Source organism: Cherax quadricarinatus, chromosome 81 (assembly GCF_038502225.1).
Source record: "Cherax quadricarinatus isolate ZL_2023a chromosome 81, ASM3850222v1, whole genome shotgun sequence".
NCBI classification, from domain to species: Eukaryota; Metazoa; Arthropoda; class Malacostraca; order Decapoda; family Parastacidae; genus Cherax; species Cherax quadricarinatus.
In genome coordinates, this window is record NC_091372.1 from 13,060,317 (window position 1) to 13,082,082 (window position 21,766).

Genomic DNA, 21,766 nt, shown 5'->3' on the forward strand with positions numbered 1-21,766 from the left:
GATAGTGTCCAGAGTATGTTAGTCCCCCTCATGTTGTTGATAGTGTCCAAAGTATGTTAGTCCCCCTCATGTTGTTGATAGTGTCCAGAGTATGTTAGTCCCCCTCATGTTGTTGATAGTGTCCATGTTATGTTAGTCCCCCTCATGTTGTTGATAGTGTCCAGAGTATGTTAGTCCCCCTCATGTTGTTGATAGTGTCCAGGGTATGTTAGTTCCCCTCATGTTGTTGATAGTGTCCATGTTATGTTAGTCCCCCTCATGTTGTTGATAGTGTCCATGTTATGTTAGTTCCCCTCATGTTGTTGATAGTGTCCATGTTATGTTAGTCCCCCTCATGTTGTTGATAGTGTCCAGAGTATGTTAGTCCCCCTCATGTTGTTGATAGTGTCCATGTTATGTTAGTTCCCCTCATGTTGTTGATAGTGTCCATGTTATGTTAGTCCCCCTCATGTTGTTGATAGTGTCCAGAGTATGTTAGTCCCCCTCATGTTGTTGATAGTGTCCATGTTATGTTAGTTCCCCTCATGTTGTTGATAGTGTCCAGAGTATGTTAGTCCCCCTCATGTTGTTGATAGTGTTCAAAGTATGTTAGTCCCCCTCATGTTGTTGATAGTGTCCAAAGTATGTTAGTCAGCCTCATGTTGTTGATAGTGTCCAGAGTATGTTAGTCCCCCTCATGTTGTTGATAGTGTCCAAAGTATGTTAGTCCCCCTCATGTTGTTGATACTGTCCAAAGTATGTTAGTCCCCCTCATGTTGTTGATAGTGTCCATGTTATGTTAGTCCCCCTCATGTTGTTGATAGTGTCCAGAGTATGTTAGTCCCCCTCATGTTGTTGATAGTGTCCAGAGTATGTTAGTCCCCCTCATGTTGTTGATAGTGTCCAGAGTATGTTAGTCCCCCTCATGTTGTTGATAGTGTCCAGAGTATGTTAGTCCCCCTCATGTTGTTGATAGTGTCCAGAGTATGTTAGTCCCCCTCATGTTGTTGATAGTGTCCAAAGTATGTTAGTCCCCCTCATGTTGTTGATAGTGTCCAGAGTATGTTAGTCCCCCTCATGTTGTTGATAGTGTCCAGAGTATGTTAGTCCCCCTCATGTTGTTGATACTGTCCAAAGTATGTTAGTCCCCCTCATGTTGTTGATACTGTCCAAAGTATGTTAGTCCCCCTCATGTTGTTGATAGTGTCCAGAGTATGTTAGTCCCCCTCATGTTGTTGATAGTGTCCAGAGTATGTTAGTCCCCCTCATGTTGTTGATAGTGTCCAGAGTATGTTAGTCCCCCTCATGTTGTTGATAGTGTCCAGAGTATGTTAGTCCCCCTCATGTTGTTGATAGTGTCCAGAGTATGTTAGTCCCCCTCATGTTGTTGATAGTGTCCAGAGTATGTTAGTCCCCCTCATGTTGTTGATAGTGTCCAGAGTATGTTAGTCCCCCTCATGTTGTTGATAGTGTCCATGTTATGTTAGTTCCCCTCATGTTGTTGATAGTGTCCATGTTATGTTAGTCCCCCTCATGTTGTTGATAGTGTCCAAAGTATGTTAGTCCCCCTCATGTTGTTGATAGTGTCCAGAGTATGTTAGTCCCCCTCATGTTGTTGATAGTGTCCAGAGTATGTTAGTCCCCCTCATGTTGATAGTGTCCAGAGTATGTTAGTCCCCCTCATGTTGTTGATAGTGTCCAGAGTATGTTAGTCCCCCTCATGTTGTTGATAGTGTCCAAAGTATGTTAGTCCCCCTCATGTTGTTGATAGTGTCCAGAGTATGTTAGTCCCCCTCATGTTGTTGATAGTGTCCAGAGTATGTTAGTCCCCCTCATGTTGTTGATAGTGTCCAGAGTATGTTAGTCCCCCTCATGTTGTTGATAGTGTTCAGGATGTGTTAGTCTCTCTCACATTATGTGTTCCAAGGAGTACAGGTCAAGGGACATCAATTGTTCCTAGTAATTTAGGTGCTTTATTATACTTAAACGTGTCGTGAAAGTTCTCTGTACATTCTCCAGGTCTGCAGTTTCGCCAGCCTTAGAAGGGGTCATTAGTGAACAGCAATATTCCAGCCTAGAGATAACTAGAAATTCGACGAGATTCATCATGGACTTGGCATCCCTAGTTTTGAAGGTTCTCATTATCCATCTTATCATTTCACTAGTAGATGTGGTAGAGACAGTGTTGTTATTCACTTTTGTGATTTCAGTTCTTGTTGTGATTCAGTTTTTATTTCCTCGAGTTTTCCATAGTGGAGTAATTGAAATTTGTCTTGTAGTTGAAGTTTTTTCAGTAAAGATAAAGAACCAAAACCTCGTCCTAGGACCTGCCTAGTATGGGCCAACAGGCCTGCTGCAGTGTTCCTCCTTTCTTATGTTCTTAGGTCATTGTGGTTGTATACAAGCCAGCAGATGTAACTTCCCAACAGTTCAAGGGAGAACTGTTGAAAACTGACTACTGTCTGGAAAATCTTCCAACCCCAAATATCTTCTTCCTTGGTGATTTCAACTTAAGATATTTAAAATGGAAGAATGTGACGACTAATGTTTTAGCTGATCCACCACGAGTCCTGGTCACGGACCGGGCCGTGGGAGCGTTGACCCTCCCGGAACACCCTCCACCTGGTCACAGACCGGGCCGTGGGAGCGTTGACCCTCCCGGAACACCCTCCACCTGGTCACAGACCGGGCCGTGGGAGCGTTGACCCTCCCGGAACACCCTCCACCTGGTCACTGACCGGGCCGTGGGAGCGTTGACCCTCCCGGAACACCCTCCACCTGGCCAATGACCGGGCCGTGGGAGCATTGACCCCCGGAACACCCTCCACCTGGTCACGGACCGGGCCGTGGGAGCTTTGACCCTCCCGGAACACCCTCCACCTGGTCAGGGACTGGGCCGTGGGAGCGTTGACCCTCCCGGAACACCCTCCACCTGGTCACTGACCGGGCCGTGCGAGCGTTGACCCTCCCGGAACACCCTCCACCTGGTCACGGACCGGGCCCTGGGAGCGTTGACCCTCCCGGAACACCCTCCACCTGGTCAGTGACCGGGCCGTGGGAGCATTGACCCCCGGAACACCCTCCACCTGGTCACGGACCGGGCCGTGGGAGCTTTGACCCTCCTGGAACACCCTCCACCTGGTCAGGGACCGGGCCTTGGGAGCGTTGACCCTCCCGGAACACCCTCCACCTGGTCACGGACCGGGCCGTGGGAGCATTGACCCTCCCAGAACACCCTCCACCTGGTCACGGACCGGGCCATGGGAGCGTTGACCCTCCCGGAACACCCTCCACCTGGTCACTGACCGGGCCGTGGGAGCGTTGACCCTCCCGGAACACCCTCCACCTGGTCACTGACCGGGCCGTGGGAGCGTTGACCCTCCCGGAACACCCTCCACCTGGTCAATGACCGGGCCGTGGGAGCATTGACCCCCGGAACACCCTCCACCTGGTCACGGACCGGGCCGTGGGAGCGTTGACCCTCCCGGAACACCCTCCACCTGGTCACGGACCGGGCCGTGGGAGTGTTGACCCCCCAGAACACCCTCCATCTGGTCACGGACCGGGTCGTGGGAGCATTGACCCCCCAGAACACCCTCCAACTGGTCACGGACCGGGCCGTGGGAGCGTTGACCCTCCTGGAACACCTCCACCTGGTCACGGGCAGGGCCCTGGGAGCGTTGACCCCCCAGGAACACCCCCCACCTGGTCATGGACAGGGCCATGGGAGCGTTGACCCCCAGGAACACCCCCACCTGGTCATGGACAAGGCCATGGGAGCGTTGATCCCCAGGAACACCCCACCTGGTCACGGACAGGGCCGTGGGAGCATTGACCCCCAGGAACACCCTCCACCTGGTCACGGACCGGGCCGCGGGAGCGTTGATCCCCTGGAACACCCTCCACCTGGTCACGGACAGGGCCGTGGGAGCGTTGACCCCTAGGAACATCCTACACCTGGTCACTGACCGGGCCGCGGGAGCGTTGACCCCCTGGAACACCCCGCACCTGGTCACGGACAGGGCCGTGGGAGCGTTGACCCCCAGGAACACCCTCCACCTGGTCATTGACCGGGCCGCGGGAGCGTTGACCCCCTGGAACACCCTCCACCTGGTCATTGACCTGGCCGCGGGAGCGTTGACCCCCCCTGGAACACCCTCCACCTGGTCACTGACCGGGCCGCGGGAGCGTTGACCCCCCTGGAACACCCTCCACCTGTTCACTGACCGGGCCGCCGGAGCGTTGACCCCCTGGAACACCCTCCACCTGGTCACTGACCGGGCCGCGGGAGCGTTGACCCCTCTGGAACACCCTCCACCTGGTCACTGACCGGGCCGCGGGAGCGTTGACCCCTCTGGAACACCCTCCACCTTGTCACTGACCGGGCCGCGGGAGCGTTGACCCCTCTGGAACACCCTCCACCTGGTCACTGACCGGGCCGCGGGAGCGTTGACCCCTCTGGAACACCCTCCACCTGGTCACTGACCGGGCCGCCGGTCCGTGACCCTCTAGGTATACATTTGTTTAGTAATTCTGAGCAGATGTTCATACATACAGGTTGTTCATACATAGAGGTTACTCATACAGGTTGCACATATATACAGGTTGTTCATACATACAGGTTGCTCATACATACAGATTACTCATACATACTGGTTGTTCATACATACAGGTTGCTCATACAGGTTGCACATATATACAGGTTGTTCATACATACAGGTTTCTCATACATGTTGTTCATATATACAGATTACTCATACATACAGGTTGTTCATACATACAGGTTGCTCATACAGGTTGCACATATATACAGGTTGTTCATACATACAGGTTGCTCATACAGGTTGTTCATACATACAGGTTGCTCATACATGTTGTTCATACATACAGATTACTCATACATACAGGTTGTTCCTACATACAGGTTGTTCATACATACAGGTTGTTCATACATACAGGTTACTCATACATACAGGTTGCTCATACATGTTGTTCATACATACAGATTACTCATACATACAGGTTGCTCATACAGGTTACTTATACAGGTTACTCATACAGGTTACTTATACAGGTTACTTATACAGGTTACTCATACAGGTTACTCATACAGACTGCTCATACAGGTTACTCATACAGGTTGCTCATACAGGTTACTCATACAGGTTGCTCATACAGTTTACTCATACAGGTTACTCATACAGGTTGCTCATACAGTTTACTCATACAGGTTACTCATACAGGTTACTCATACAGGTTACTCATACAAGCTGCTCATACAGGTTGCTCATACAGGTTACTCATACAGACTGCTCATACAGGTTACTCATACAGGTTGCTCATACAGGTTACTCATACAGGTTGCTCATACAGTTTACTCATACAGGTTACTCATACAGGTTACTCATACAGGTTACTCATACAAGCTGCTCATACAGGTTGCTCATACAGGTTACTCATACATTTTGCTCATACAGGTTGCTCATACAGGTTACTCATACAGATTACTCATGCAGGTTGCTCATACAGGTTACTCATACAGGTTACTCATGCAGGTTGCTCATACAGGTTACTCATACAGGTTACTCATGCAGTTTGCTCATACAGATTGCTCATACAGGTTACTCATACAGGCTGCTCATACAGGTTAGTCATACAGGTTAGTCATGCAGGTTGCTCATACAGGTTACTCATACAGGTTACTCATGCAGGTTGCTCATACAGGTTACTCATACAGGTTACTCATGCAGGTTGCTCATACAGGTTACTCATACAGGTTACTCATGCAGGTTGCTCATACAGGTTACTCATACAGGCTGCTCATACAGGTTACTTATACAGGCTACTCATACAAGTTACTTATACAGGCTACTCATACAGGTTACTCATACAGGTTACTCATACAGGTTACTTATACAGGCTACTCATACAGGTTACTTATACAGGCTACTCATACAGGTTACTCATACAGGTTACTCATACAGGTTACTTATACAGGCTACTCATACAGGTTACTTATACAGGCTACTCATACAGGTTACTTATACAGGCTACTCATACAGGTTACTCATACAGGTTACTTATACAGGCTGCTCATACATTTTGCTCATACAGGCTGTTCATACAGGTTACTCATACAGGTTACTTATACAGGCTGCTCATACATTTTACTCATACAGGCTGCTCATACAGGCTGCTCATATATACGTTGTTTCAGTACAGAGACGTGAACTGGGAGACACTATTAAACGTGTGGACGGGATCTGCTGCTTGTCTCACGCCCGCACGCCCACATGCTGCCCACGCCCGCGCCTCACGCTTCAGTCTTGGTGATGATCTGCCGCCCTTGATACTGTAAGACCGCCCACCCGCCCACACTCCATCCACAGCTACAACCCCGCCCACGATCCCACACCCACATCCCGCTTACATTCCATCCACACCCACAACCCGCCCACACTCCATCCACAACCCGTCCACACTCCATCCACACCCACAACCCTCCCACATTCCACTCACACCTACAACCCGCCCACACGTACAACCCACCCACATTCAACCTGCATCAACATCTCGCCCACATTCCACCCACGCTCCGCCCATACCCAGAACACTACCATAGTACAACCAAGTGCCACTCACACCTCGTGTGTGTACTCACCTAATTATTGCAGGGGTCTAGTCATAGCTCCTGGCACCGCCTCTTTTGTGGAGGGGTTGTGGTTTTATCATGCTAACTAGACGGAGGATCGAGCCTTCACTACTGGCTCATAATCAACCACAAAGGTTCAGTCCTTCATATAATGATGATAATTATAATAATTACCAGTGTAATTAAGTTTTGTCTCCTAGTGCCTTAATTATGACTAATAATTTTATTAATTTATATTATAAAGTCAATTGTATTAATAAAACTTAATATTTTTAATATTTTTTCCTTCCATAGATAATAAATAAGATTTCCCTTCTAATATACTGGTGTATAGTATACATGAGCTGTGTATATCTCAGTCTATATACTATACCTAGTGTATGTTAGTGTATACACATCCAGAGCTGTTTGCTTAGTATATACACCCAGAATATTAACTGTACAACAGTTAGGTGTCTTTATTGATGAAACGTTTCACCTACACAGTAGACTTCTTCAGTCAAGTACACAGGCAGCAGTAGTGGTGAAATACAGATGATGTAATCAGTCCATCAACCTTGGAGAAAAAGTATTTGAGGTGGTCAGTCCCTCAGCCTGGAGAAGAGTCCAGCACCATGGTCTGGAACAAGGTGGTCAGTCCTTCAGCCTGGAGAAGAGTCCAGCACCATGGTCTGGAACAAGGTGGTCAGTCCTTCAGCCTGGAGAAGAGTCCAGCACCATGGTCTGGAACAAGGTGGTCAGTCCTTCAGCCTGGAGAAGAGTCCAGCACCATGGTCTGGAACAAGGTGGTCAGTCCTTCAGCCTGGAGAAGAGTCCAGCACCATGGTCTGGAACAAGGTGGTCAGTCCTTCAGCCTGGAGAAGAGTCCAGCACCATGGTCTGGAACAAGGTGGTCAGTCCCTTAGCCTGGAGAAGAGTCCAGCACCATGGTTTGGAACAAGGTGGTCAGTCCTTCAGCCTGGAGAAGAGTCCAGCACCATGGTCTGGAACAAGGTGGTCAGTCCCTCAGCCTGGAGAAGAGTCCAGCACCATGGTCTGGAACAAGGTGGTCAGTCCCTCAGCCTGGAGAAGAGTCCAGCACCATGGTCTGGAACAAGGTGGTCGGTCCTTCAGCCTGGAGAAGAGTCCAGCACCATGGTCTGGAACAAGGTGGTCAGTCCTTCAGCCTGGAAAAAGAGTCCAGCACCATGGTCTGGAACAAGGTGGTCAGTCCCTCAGCCTGGAGAAGAGTCCAGCACCATGGTCTGGAACAAGGTGGTCAGTCCTTCAGCCTGGAGAAGAGTTCAGCACCATGGTCTGGAACAAGGTGGTCAGTCCTTCAGCCTGGAGAAGAGTTCAGCACCATGGTCTGGAAGGTGGTGGTCAGTCCCTCAGCCTGGAGAAGAGTTCGGCTCCATGGTCTGGAACAAGATGGTCAGTCCCTCAGCCTGGAAAAGAGTCCAGCACCATGGTCTGGAACAAGGTGGTCAATCCTTCAGCCTGGAAAAGAGTCCAGCACCATGGTCTGGAACAAGGTGGTCAGTCCCTCAGCCTGGAGAAGAGTTCAGCTCCATGGTCTGAAATAAGATGGTGAGTCCCTCGGTCTGGAGAAAAGTTCAGCTCCATGGTCTGGAACAAGGTGGTCAGTTCCTCAGCCTGGAGAAGAGTTCAGCTCCATGGTCTGGAACAAGATGGTCAGTCCCTCAGCCTGGAGAAGAGTTCAGCTCCATGGTCTGGAACAAGGTGGTAAGTCCCTCAGCCTGGAGAAGAGTTCAGCATCATGGTCTGGAACAAGGTGGTCAGTCCCTCAGCCTGGAGAAGAGTTCAGCTCCATGGTCTGGAACAAGGTGGTCAGTCCCTCAGCCTGGAGAAGAGTTCAGCTCCATGGTCTGGAACAAGGTGGTCTGTCCCTCAGCCTGGAGAAGAGTTCAGCTTCATGGTCTGGAACAAGATGGTCAGTCCCTCAGCCTGGAGAAGAGTTCAGCTTCATGGTCTGGAACAAGATGGTCAGTCCCTCAGCCTGGAGAAGAGTTCAGCTCCATGGTCTGGAACAAGGTGGTAAGTCCCTCAGCCTGGAGAAGAGTTCAGCTCTATGGTCTGGAACAAGGTGGTCAGTCCCTCAGCCTAGAGAAGAGCTCAGCTCCATGGTCTGGAACAAGATGGTCAGTCCCTCAGCCTGGAGAAGAGTTCAGCATCATGGTCTGGAACAAGGTGGTCAGTCCCTCAGCCTGGAAAAGAGTTCAGCTCCATGGTCTGGAACAAGATGGTCAGTCCCTCAGCCTGGAGAAGAGTTCAGCATTATGGTCTGGAACAAGATGGTCAGTCCCTCAGCCTGGAGAAGAGTTCAGCATCATGGTCTGGAACAAGGTGGTCAGTCCCTCAGCCTGGAGAAGAGTTCAGCTCCATGGTCTGGAACAAGATGGTCAGTCCCTCAGCCTGGAGAAGAGTTCAGCTTCATGGTCTGGAACAAGATGGTCTGTCCCTCAGCCTGGAGAAGAGTTCAGCATCATGGTCTGGAACAAGGTGGTCAGTCCCTCAGCCTGGAGAAGAGTTCAGCATCATGGTCTGGAACAAGATGGTCGGTCCCTCAGCCTGGAGAAGAGTTCAGCATCATGGTCTGGAACAAGATGGTCAGTCCCTCAGCCTGGAGAAGAGTTCAGCATCATGGTCTGGAACAAGGTGGTCTGTCCCTCAGCCTGGAGAAGAGTTCAGCATCATGGTCTGGAACAAGGTGGTCAGTCCCTCAGCCTGGAGAAGAGTTCAGCATCATGGTTTGGAACAAGGTGGTCAGTCCCTCAGCCTGGAGAAGAGTTCAGCATCATGGTCTGGAACAAGGCGGTCAGTCCCTCAGCCTGGAGAAGAGTTCAGCATCATGGTCTGGAACAAGGTGGTCAGTCCCTCAGCCTGGAGAAGAGTTCAGCATCATGGTCTGGAACAAGGTGGTCTGTCCCTCAGCCTGGAGAAGAGTTCAGCATCATGGTCTGGAACAAGGTGGTCAGTCCCTCAGCCTGGAGAAGAGTTCAGCATCATGGTCTGGAACAAGGTGGTCAGTCCCTCAGCCTGGAGAAGAGTTCAGCATCATGGTCTGGAACAAGGTGGTCTGTCCCTCAGCCTGGAGAAGAGTTCAACATCATGGTCTGGAACAAGGTGGTCAGTCCCTCAGCCTGGAGAAGAGTTCAGCATCATGGTCTGGAACAAGGTGGTCAGTCCCTCAGCCTGGAGAAGAGTTCAGCATCATGGTCTGGAACAAGGTGATCAGTCCCTCAGCCTGGAGAAGAGTTCAGCTTCATGGTCTGGAACAAGGTGGTCAGCCCCTCAGCCTGGAGAAGAGTTCAGCTCCATGGTCTGGAACAAGGTGGTCAGTCCCTCAGCCTAGAGAAGAGTTCAGCTCCATTGTCTGGAACAAGGTGGTCAGTCCCTCAGCCTGGAGAAGAGTTCAGCTTCATGGTCTGGAACAAGATGGTCAGTCCCTCAGCCTGGAGAAGAGTTCAGCTCCATGGTCTGGAACAAGGTGGTCAGTCCCTCAGCCTGGAGAAGAGTTCAGCTTCATGGTCTGGAACAAGGTTATCAGTCCCTCAGCCTGGAGAAGAGCTCAGCTCCATGGTCTGGAACAAGGTGGTCAGGTCCCTTAGCCTGGAGAAGAGTTCAGCTCCATGGTCTGGAACAAGGTGGTCAGTCCCTCAGCCTGGAGAAGAGTTCAGCATCATGGTCTGGAACAAGGTGGTCTGTCCCTCAGCCTGGAGAAGAGTTCAGCATCATGGTCTGGAACAAGGTGGTCAGTCCCTCAGCCTGGAGAAGAGTACAGCATCATGGTCTGGAACAAGGTGGTCAGTCCCTCAGCCTGGAGAAGGGTTCAGCATCATGGTCTGGAACAAGGTGGTCAGTCCCTCAGCCTGAAGAAGAGTTCAGCATCATGGTCTGGAACAAGGTGGACAGTCCCTCAGCCTGGAGAAGAGTTCAGCATCATGGTCTGGAACAAGGTGGTCAGTCCCTCAGCCTGGAGAAGAGTTCAGCTCCATGGTCTGGAACAAGGTGGTCAGTCCCTCAGCCTGGAGAAGAGTTCAGCTCCATTGTCTGGAACAAGGTGGTCAGTCCCTCAGCCTGGAGAAGAGTTCAGCATCATGGTCTTCAACAAGGTGGTCTGTCCCTCAGCCTGGAGAAGAGTTCAGCATCATGGTCTGGAACAAGGTGGTCAGTCCCTCAGCCTGGAGAAGAGTTCAGCATCATGGTCTGGAACAAGGTGGTCAGTCCCTCAGCCTGGAGAAGAGTTCAGCATCATGGTCTGGAACAAGGTGGTCAGTCCCTCAGCCTGGAGAAGAGTTCAGCTTCATGGTCTGGAACAAGGTGGTCAGTCCCTCAGCCTGGAGAAGAGTTCAGCTCCATGGTCTGGAACAAGATGGTCAGTCCCTCAGCCTGGAGAAGAGTTCAGCTCCATGGTCTGGAACAAGGTGGTCAGTCCCTCAGCCTGGAGAAGAGTTCAGCTTCATGGTCTGGAACAAGATGGTCAGTCCCTCAGCCTGGAGAAGAGTTCAGCTCCATGGTCTGGAACAAGGTGGTCAGTCCCTCAGCCTGGAGAAGAGTTCAGCTTCATGGTCTGGAACAAGGTGGTCAGTCCCTCAGCCTGGAGAAGAGTTCAGCTCCATGGTCTGGAACAAGGTGGTCAGTCCCTCAGCCTGGAGAAGAGTTCAGCATCATGGTCTGGAACAAGGTGGTCAGTCCCTCAGCCTGGAGAAGAGTTCAGCATCATGGTCTGGAACAAGGTGGTCAGTCCCTCAGCCTGGAGAAGAGTTCAGCATCATGGTCTGGAACAAGGTGGTCAGTACCTCAGCCTGGAGAAGAGTTCAGCATCATGGTCTGGAACAAGGTGGTCAGTCCCTCAGCCTGGAGAAGAGTTCAGCATCATGGTCTGGAACAAGGTGGTCAGTCCCTCAGCCTGGAGAAGAGTTCAGTATCATGGTCTGGAACAAGGTTGTCAGTCCCTCAGCCTGGAGAAGAGTTCAGCATCATGGTCTGGAACAAGGTGATCAGTCCCTCAGCCTGGAGAAGAGTTCAGCATCATGGTCTGGAACAAGGTGGTCAGTCCCTCAGCCTGGAGAAAAGTTCAGCATCATGGTCTCTAATAAGGTGGTCAGTCCCTCAGCCTGGAGAAGAGTTCAGCTTCATGGTCTGGAACAAGGTGGTCAGTCCCTCAGCCTGGAGAAGAGTTCAGCATCATGGTCTGGAACAAGGTGGTCAGTCCCTCAGCCTGGAGAAGAGTTCAGCATCATGGTCTGGAACAAGGTGATCAGTCCCTCAGCCTGGAGAAGAGTTCAGCATCATGGTCTGGAACAAGGTGGTCAGTCCCTCAGCCTGGAGAAGAGTTCAGCATCATGGTCTGGAACAAGGTGATCAGTCCCTCAGCCTGGAGAAGAGTTCAGCTCCATGGTCTGGAACAAGGTGGTCAGTCCCTCAGCCTGGAGAAGAGTTCAGCATCATGGTCTGGAACAAGGTGGTCAGTCCCTCAGCCTGGAGAAGAGTTCAGCATCATGGTCTGGAACAAGGTGGTCAGTCCCTCAGCCTGGAGAAGAGTTCAGCATCATGGTCCGGAACAAGGTGGTCAGTCCCTCAGCCTGGAGAAGAGTTCAACATCATGGTCTCGAACAAGGTGGTCAGTCCCTCAGCCTGGAGAAGAGTTCAGCTCCATGGTCTGGAACAAGGTGGTCAGTCCCTCAGCCTGGAGAAGAGTTCAGCATCATGGTCTGGAACAAGGTGGTCAGTCCCTCAGCCTGGAGAAGAGTTCAGCATGATGGTCTGGAACAAGGTTGATGGACTGATTACATCTTTATTTCCGTACTACACCTGCTGCCTCTCTGTTAAACTGAAGAAGTCTACCGTGTAGGTGAAATATTTCATCAACAAAGATACCCAACTGTTGCACATTTCTCTTAATCTTTAAGAGGAGGGGTGTATAGAGCCATATGTTGTACCAGGGCACAGTGGAGCCAGGTGTTGTACCAGGGCACAGTGGAGCCAGGTGTTATACTAGCGACACACTGGAGCCAGGTGTTGTACCAGGGCACAGTGGAGCCAGGTGTTGTACCAGCGACACACTGGAGCCAGGTGTTGTACCAGGGCACAGTGGAGCCAGGTGTTGTACCAGGGACACACTGGAGCCAGGTGTTGTTCCAGGGACACACTGGAGCCAGGTGTTGTACCAGCGACACACTGGAGCCAGGTGTTGTACCAGGGCACAGTGGAGCCAGGTGTTGTACCAGGGACACACTGGAGCCAGGTGTTGTACCAGGGCACAGTGGAGCCAGGTGTTGTACCAGGGACACACTGGAGCCAGGTGTTGAACCAGGGCACAGTGGAGCCAGGTGTTGTACCAGGGACACACTGGAGCCAGGTGTTGTACCAGGGCACAGTGGAGCCAGGTGTTGTACCAGGGCACAGTGGAGCCAGGTGTTGTACCAGGGACACACTGGAGCCAGGTGTTGTACCAGGGCACACTGGAGCCAGGTGTTGTAACAGGGACACACTGGAGCCAGGTGTTGTACCAGGGACACACTGGAGCCAAGTGTTGTACCAGGGACACACTGGAGTCAGGTGTTATACCAGGGACACCCTGGAGCCAGGTGTTGTACCAGGGACACACTGGAGCCAGGTGTTGTACCAGGGACACACTGGAGCCAGGTGTTGTACCAGGGGCACACTGGAGCCAGGTGTTATACCAAGGACACACTGGAGCCAGGTGTTGTACTAGGGACACACGAGCCAGGTGTTATACCAGGGACACACTGGAGCCAGGTGTTGTACCAGGGACACACTGGAGCCAAGTGTTGTACCAGGGACACACTGGAGCCAAGTGTTGTACCAGGGACACACTGGAGTCAGGTGTTGTACCAGGGACACACTGGAGCCAGGTGTTATACCAGGGACACACTGCAGCCAGGTGTTGTACCAGGGACACACTGAAACCAGGTGTTGTACCAGGGGCACACTGGTGCCAGGTGTTGTACCAGGGACAAACTGGAGCCAGGTGTTGTACCAGGGACACATTGGAGCCAGGTGTTGTACCAGGGACACACTGGAGCCAGGTGTTGTACCTGGGGCACACTGGAGCCAGGTGTTATACCAGGGACACACTGGAGCCAGGTGTTGTACTAGTGACACACTGGAGCCAGGTGTTATACCAAGGACACACTGGAGCCAAGTGTTGTACCAGGGACACACTGGATCCAGGTGTTGTACCAGGGGCACACTGGAGCCAGGTGTTGTACCAGGGACACACTGGAGCCAGGTGTTGTACTAGGGACACACTGGAGCCAGGTATTGTACCAGGGACACTGGAGCCAGGTGTTTTTGCAGGGACACACTAGAGCCAGGTGTTGTACCAGGGGCACACTGGAGCCAGGTGTTGTACCAGGGACACACTGGAGCCAGGTGTTGTACCAGGCACACATGAGCCAGATGTTGTACCAGGGGCACACTGGAGCCAGGTATTATACCAGGGACACACTGGAGCCAGGTGTTGTACCAGAGAAACACTGGAGCCAGGTGTTGTACCAGGGACAAACTGGAGCCAGGTGTTGTACCAGGCACACATGAGCCAGGTGTTATACCAGGGACACACTGGAGTTAGGTGTTGTACCAGGGACACAATGGAGCCAGGTGTTATACCAGGGACACACTGGAGCCAGGTGTTATACCAGGGACACACTGGAGCCAGGTGTTGTACCAGGGACACACTGGAGCCAGGTGTTATACCAGGGACACACTGGAGCCAGGTGTTATACCAGGGACACACTGGAGCCAGGTGTTATACCAGGGACACAATGGAGCCAGGTGTTATACCAGGGACACACTGGAGCCAAGTGTTGTACCAGGGACACACTGGATCCAGGTGTTGTACCAGGGACACACTGGAGCCAGGTGTTATACCAGGGACACACTGGAGCCAGGTGTTATACCAGGGACACACTGGAGCCAGGTGTTATACCAGGGACACACTGGAGCCAGGTGTTATACCAGGGACACACTGGAGCCAGGTGTTATACCAGGGACACACCAGCCAGGTGTTATACCAGGGACACACTGGAGCCAGGTGTTATACCAGGGACACACTGGTGCCAGGTGTTATACCATGGACACACCAGCCAGGTGTTATACCAGGGACACACTGGAGTCAGGTGTTATACCAGGGACACACTGGAGCCAGGTGTTATACCAGGGACACACTGGAGCCAGGTGTTATACCAGGGACACACTGGTGCCAGGTGTTATACCAGGGACACACCAGCCAGGTGTTATACCAGGGACACACTGGTGCCAGGTGTTATACCAGGGACACACTGGAGCCAGGTGTTATACCAGGGACACACTGGAGCCAGGTGTTATACCAGGGACACACTGGAGCCAGGTGTTATACCAGGGACACACTGGAGCCAGGTGTTATACCAGGGACACACTGGAGCCAGGTGTTATACCAGGGACACACTGGAGCCAGGTGTTATACCAGGGACACACTGGAGCCAGGTGTTATACCAGGTACACACTGGAGCCAGGTGTTGCACCAGGGACACACTAGCCAGGTGTTGCACCAGGGACACACTGGAGCCAGGTGTTATACCAGGGACACACTGGAGCCAGGTGTTATACCAGGGACACACTGGAGCCAGGTGTTATACCAGGGACACACTGGAGCCAGGTGTTGCACCAGGGACACACTAGCCAGGTGTTGCACCAGGGACACACTGGAGCCAGGTGTTATACCAGGGACACACTGGAGCCAGGTGTTATACCAGGGACACACTGGTGCCAGGTGTTATACCAGGGACACACCAGCCAGGTGTTATACCAGGGACACACTGGTGCCAGGTGTTATACCAGGGACACACTGGAGCCAGGTGTTATACCAGGGACACACTGGAGCCAGGTGTTATACCAGGGACACACTGGAGCCAGGTGTTATACCAGGGACACACTGGAGCCAGGTGTTATACCAGGGACACACTGGAGCCAGGTGTTGCACCAGGGACACACTAGCCAGGTGTTATACCAGGGGCACACTGGAGCCAGGTGTTATACCAGGGACACACTATATAACCTGGAGTCTAAAACAACTGTACTTCGTCACTCACACATTATTAAAGATAATTTGAGTGACCCAGCAAGCAGTAGTCACAATTATCTGATTAACACTTCACCTCATCTGAGTGACCCTGCCGATAAAAACATGTCAGGTCAGCCATAGCTTGATCGCTAGCACGCTGAGCTCGCACACTGAGGTCCGGGGTTCAAATCTGCGGTAAGGCTAGTAAGTTTATTCAGGTATACACAAATACAATTACATAGATTATCATACATAGCAGCATATATGGAAAACATTAGGGACGTCTTTCAGTAAGCCACCTGTTCTCCCTGTCCACCCATCAGTAAAATGGGTACTTGAGTGTTAGTGGACTGGTGTGGGTCGCATCCTGGGATAAAACTGACCTAATTTGTGGAAAATGCTGTGTATAACAAGCGGCTTTCTATATAGTAGTATGTCATCAGTCTCAGCTATGGTCTTGTATACCTTGTATATGTACTGGTAGAAATAAACATTATTATTATTATTATTATTATTTTTTATTATCACACTGGCCGATTCCCACCAAGGCAGGGTGGCCCGAAAAAGAAAAACTTTCACCATCATTCACTCCATCACTATCTTGCCAGAAGGGTGCTTTACACTACAGTTTTTAAACTGCAACATTAACACCCCTCCTTCAGAGTGCAGGCACTGTACTTCCCATCTCCAGGACTCAAGTCCGGCCTGCCGGTTTCCCTGAACCCCTTCATAAATGTTACTTTGCTTACACTCCAACAGCACGTCAAGTATTAAAAACCATTTGTCTCCATTCACTCCTATCAAACACGCTCACGCACGCCTGCTGGAAGTCCAAGCCCCTCGCACACAAAACCTCCTTTACACCCTCCCTCCAACCTTTCCTAGGCCGACCCCTACCCTGCCTTCCTTCCACTACAGACTGATACACTCTTGAAGTCACTCTGTTTCGCTCCATTCTCTCTACATGTCCGAACCACCTCAACAATTATTAATATTGTATTATTTTTATGGAAAGGAATATACCTATGATTCTGAACATGTAACAATAGATTTACGGTGGATCAATTTAGATGTAGGGACGATACTTAAGTGAACTGAATTAACAAGTTGTGAAGTTAATATCTATAGTAAATGATCAAGATTACATTTATTAATAACCCGAGAGGGTTCATAACCCAGGAAAGATAAGCAAGGTGGGTTAGTTCTGCTTGAAGCTTTTGTTGTGTCTAGAGAGTGACCTCTAACAACCAACTAACTTCTTGACCTCTAACAACCAACTAACTTCTTGACCTCTAACAACCAACCAACTTCTTGACCTCTAACAACCAACTAACTTCTTGACCTCTAACAACCAACTAACCTCTTGACCTCTAACAACCAACTAACTTCTTGACCTCTAACAACCAACTAACCTCTTGACCTCTAACAACCAACTAACTTCTTGACCTCTAACAACCAACTAACTTCTTGACCTCTAACAACCAACTAACTTCTTGACCTCTAACAAATAACTAACTTCTTGACCTCTAACAACCAACTAACTTCTTGACCTCTAACAACCAACTAACCTCTTGACCTCTAACAACCAACTAACTTCTTGACCTCTAACAACCAACTAACCTCTTGACCTCTAACAACCAACTAACTTCTTGACCTCTAACAACCAACTAACTTCTTGACCTCTAACAACCAACTAACTTCTTGACCTCTAACAAATAACTAACTTCTTGACCTCTAACAACCAACTAACTTCTTGACCTCTAACAACCAACTAACCTCTTGACCTCTAACAACCAACTAACTTCTTGACCTCTAACAACCAACTAACTTCTTGACCTCTAACAACCAACTAACTTCTTGACCTCTAACAACCAACTAACTTTTTGACATCTAACAACCAACTAACCTCTTGACCTCTAACAACCAACTAACTTCTTGATATATAACTCAAGGTGAATCGTAATTAAAGACTTTCAGTGAATAAATACAGTGACTTGCTGCCACCCAGGAACACTGGACCAGTTGGACTTGCTGCCACCCAGGAACACTGGACCAGTTGGACTTGCTGCCACCCAGGAACACTGGACCAGTTGGACTTGCTGCCACCCAGGAACACTGGACCAGTTGGACTTGCTGCCACCCAGGAACAATGGACCAGTTGGACTTGCTGCCACCCAGGAACACTGGACCAGTTGGACTTGCTGCCACCCAGGAACACTGGACCAGTTGGACTTGCTGCCACCCAGGAACACTGGACCAGTTGGACTTGCTGCCACCCAGGAACACTGGACCAGTTGGACTTGCTGCCACCCAGGAACACTGGACCAGTTGGACTTGCTGCCACCCAGGAACACTGGACCAGTTGGACTTGCTGCCACCCAGGAACACTGGACCAGTTGGACTTGCTGCCACCCAGGAGCACTGGACCAGTTGGACTTGCTGCCACCCAGGAACAGTGGACCAGTTGGACTTGCTGCCCCCCTATAACACTGAACCAGTTGGACTTGCTGCCACCCAGGAACACTGGACCAGTTGGACTTGCTGCCACCCAGGAACACTGGACCAGTTGGACTTGCTGCCACCCAGGAACACTGGACCAGTTGGACTTGCTGCCACCCAGGAACACTGGACCAGTTGGACTTGCTGCCACCCAGGAACAATGGACCAGTTGGACTTGCTGCCACCCAGGAACAATGGACCAGTTGGACTTCCTGCCACCCAGGAACACTGGACCAGTTGGACTTGCTGCCACCCAGGAACACTGAACCAGTTGGACTTGCTGCCACCCAGGAACACTGGACCAGTTGGACTTGCTGCCACCCAGGAACACTGGACCAGTTGGACTTGCTGCCACCCAGGAACACTGGACCAGTTGGACTTGCTGCCACCCAGGAACACTGGACCAGTTGGACTTGCTGCCACCCAGGAACAATGGACCAGTTGGACTTGCTGCCACCCAGGAACAATGGACCAGTTGGACTTCCTGCCACCCAGGAACACTGGACCAGTTGGACTTGCTGCCACCCAGGAACACTGAACCAGTTGGACTTGCTGCCACCCAGGAACACTGGACCAGTTGGACTTGCTGCCACCCAGGAACACTGGACCAGTTGGACTTGCTGCCATCCAGGAACACTGGACCAGTTGGACTTGCTGCCATCCAGGAACAATGGACCAGTTGGACTTGCTGCCATCCAGGAACACTGGACCAGTTGGACTTGCTGCCACCCAGGAACAATGGGCCAGTTGGACTTGCTACCACCCAGGAACAATGGACCAGTTGGACTTGCTGCCACCCAGGAACAATGAACCAGTTGGACTTGCTGCCACCCAGGAACAATGGAACAGTTGGACTTGCTGCCACCCAGGAACAATGGAACAGTTGGACTTGCTGCCATCCAGGAACAATGGACCAGTTGGACTTGCTGCCACCCAGGAACAATGGGCCAGTTGGACCTGCTGCCATCCAGGAACAATGGACCAGTTGGACTTGCTGCCACCCAGGAACAACGAACCAGTTGGTTCTGCTGCCACCCAGGAACAATGGACCAGTTGGACTTGCTGCCACCCAGGAACAATGGACCAATTGGACCTGTTGCCACCCAGGAACAATGGACCAATTGGACCTGCTGCCACCCAGGAACAATGGACCAGTTGGACCTGCTGCCACCCAGGAACAATGGACCAATTGGACTTGCTGCCACCCAGGAACAATGGACCAATTGGACCTGCTGCCACCCAGGAACAATGGACCAGTTGGACCTGCTGCCACCCAGGAACAATGGACGAGTTAGACCTGCTGCCACCCAGGAACAATGGACCAATTGGACCTGCTGCCACCCAGGAACAATGGACGAGTTAGACCTGCTGCCACCCAGGAACAATGGACCAGTTAGACCTGCTGCCACCCAGGAACAATGGACCAGTTAGACCTGCTGTCACCCAGGAACAATGGACCAGTTAGACCAGCTGCCACCCAGGAACAATGGACCAGTTAGACCTGCTGCCACCCAGGAACAATGGACCAGTTAGACCTGCTGTCACCCAGGAACAATGGACCAGTTAGACCTGCTGCCACCCAGGAACAATGGACCAGTTAGACCTGCTGTCACCCAGGAACAATGGACCAGTTAGACCTGCTGTCACCCAGGAACAATGGACCAGTTAGACCTGCTGTCACCCATGAACAATGGACCAGTTAGACCTGCTGCCACCCAGGAACAATGGACCAGTTGGCCCTGCTGCCACCCAGGAACAATGGACAAGTTGGACCTGCTACCACCCAGGAACAATGGACCAGTTGGATTTGCTGCCACCCAGGAACAATGGACCAGTTAGACCTGCTGCCACCCAGGAACAATGGACCAGTTGCATTTGCTGCCACCCAGAAACTATGAATCAGCTCGACCTGCTGCCACCCAGAAACTATGAATCAGTTGGACCTGCTGCCACCCAGAAACTGTGAATCAATTGGACCTGCTGCAACCCAGGAACAATGGACCAGTTGGACCTGCTGCCATCCAGAAACTATGAATCAGTTGGACCTGCTGCCACCCAGGAACTATGAATCAGTTGGACCTGCTGCCACCCAGGAACAATGGACCAGTTGGACCTGCTGCCACCCAGGAACAATGGACCAGTTGGACCTGGTGCCACCCAGGAACAATGGACCAGTTGGACCTGCTGCCACCCAGGAACAATGGACCAGTTGATTCTGCTGCCACCCAGGAACAATGGACCAGTTGGACCTGCTGTCACCCAGAAACAATGGACCAGATGGACCTGCTGCCACCCAGGAGCAATGGACCAGTTGGACCTGCTGCCACCCAGGAACAATGGATCAGTTGGACCTGCTGCCACCCAGGAACAATGGACCAGTTGGACCTGTTCCCACCCAGGAACAATGGACCAATTGGACCTGCTGCCACCCAGGAACAATGGACCAGTTGGACCTGCTCCCACCCAGGAACAATGGACCAATTGGACTTGCTGCCACCCAGGAACAATGGACCAATTGGACTTGCTCCCACCCAGGAAAAATGGACCAGTTGGACTTACTACCACCCAGGAACAATGGACCAGTTGGACTTGCTGCCACCCAGGAACAATGGACCAGTTGGACTTACTACCACCCAGGAACAATGGACCAGTTGGACTTGCTGCCACCCAGGAACAATGGACCAGTTAGACCTGCTGTCACCCAGGAACAATGGACCAGTTAGACCTGCTGCCACCCTGGAACAATGGACCAATTGGACTTGCTCCCACCCAGGAACAATGGACCAGTTGGACTTACTACCACCCAGGAACAATGGACCAGTTGGACCTGCTGTCACCCAGAAACAATGGACCAGATGGACCTGCTGCCACCCAGGAGCAATGGACCAGTTGGACCTGCTGCCACCCAGGAACAATGGATCAGTTGGACCTGCTGCCACCCAGGAACAATGGACCAGTTGGACCTGTTCCCACCCAGGAACAATGGACCAATTGGACCTGCTGCCACCCAGGAACAATGGACCAGTTGGACCTGCTCCCACCCAGGAACAATGGACCAATTGGACTTGCTGCCACCCAGGAACAATGGACCAATTGGACTTGCTCCCACCCAGGAAAAATGGACCAGTTGGACTTACTACCACCCAGGAACAATGGACCAGTTGGACTTGTTGCCACCCAGGAACAATGGACCAGTTGGACTTACTACCACCCAGGAACAATGGACCAGTTGGACTTGCTGCCACCCAGGAACAATGGACCAGTTAGACCTGCTGTCACCCAGGAACAATGGACCAGTTAGACCTGCTGCCACCCTGGAACAATGGACCAATTGGACTTGCTCCCACCCAGGAACAATGGACCAGTTGGACTTACTACCACCCAGGAACAATGGACCAGTTGGACTTGCTGCCACCCAGGAACAATGGACCAGTTAGACCTGCTGCCACCCAGGAACAATGGACCAGTTGGACCTGCTGCCACCCAGGAACAATGGACCTTTTGGACCTGCTGCCACCCAGGAACAATGGACCAGTTAGACCTGCTGCCACCCAGGAACAATGGAC

At 51.5% G+C, this 21,766-nt stretch overlaps 1 protein-coding gene across 1 annotated transcript in view; it reads left to right on the plus strand.

Moving 5' to 3' along the window:
* The window catches only part of LOC128699790 (protein O-linked-mannose beta-1,2-N-acetylglucosaminyltransferase 1-like), a 44,936-nt gene extending 38,107 nt beyond the window's left edge, over positions 1-6,829 (plus strand). The window contains exon 10 of the mRNA XM_070102456.1: positions 6,197-6,829. Within this exon, the coding sequence (XP_069958557.1) occupies positions 6,197-6,337 (141 nt within the window). The 3' untranslated portion in view covers positions 6,338-6,829. The remainder of the gene's footprint in view (positions 1-6,196) is intronic.
* The last annotated feature ends 14,937 nt before the right edge of the window (positions 6,830-21,766 follow it).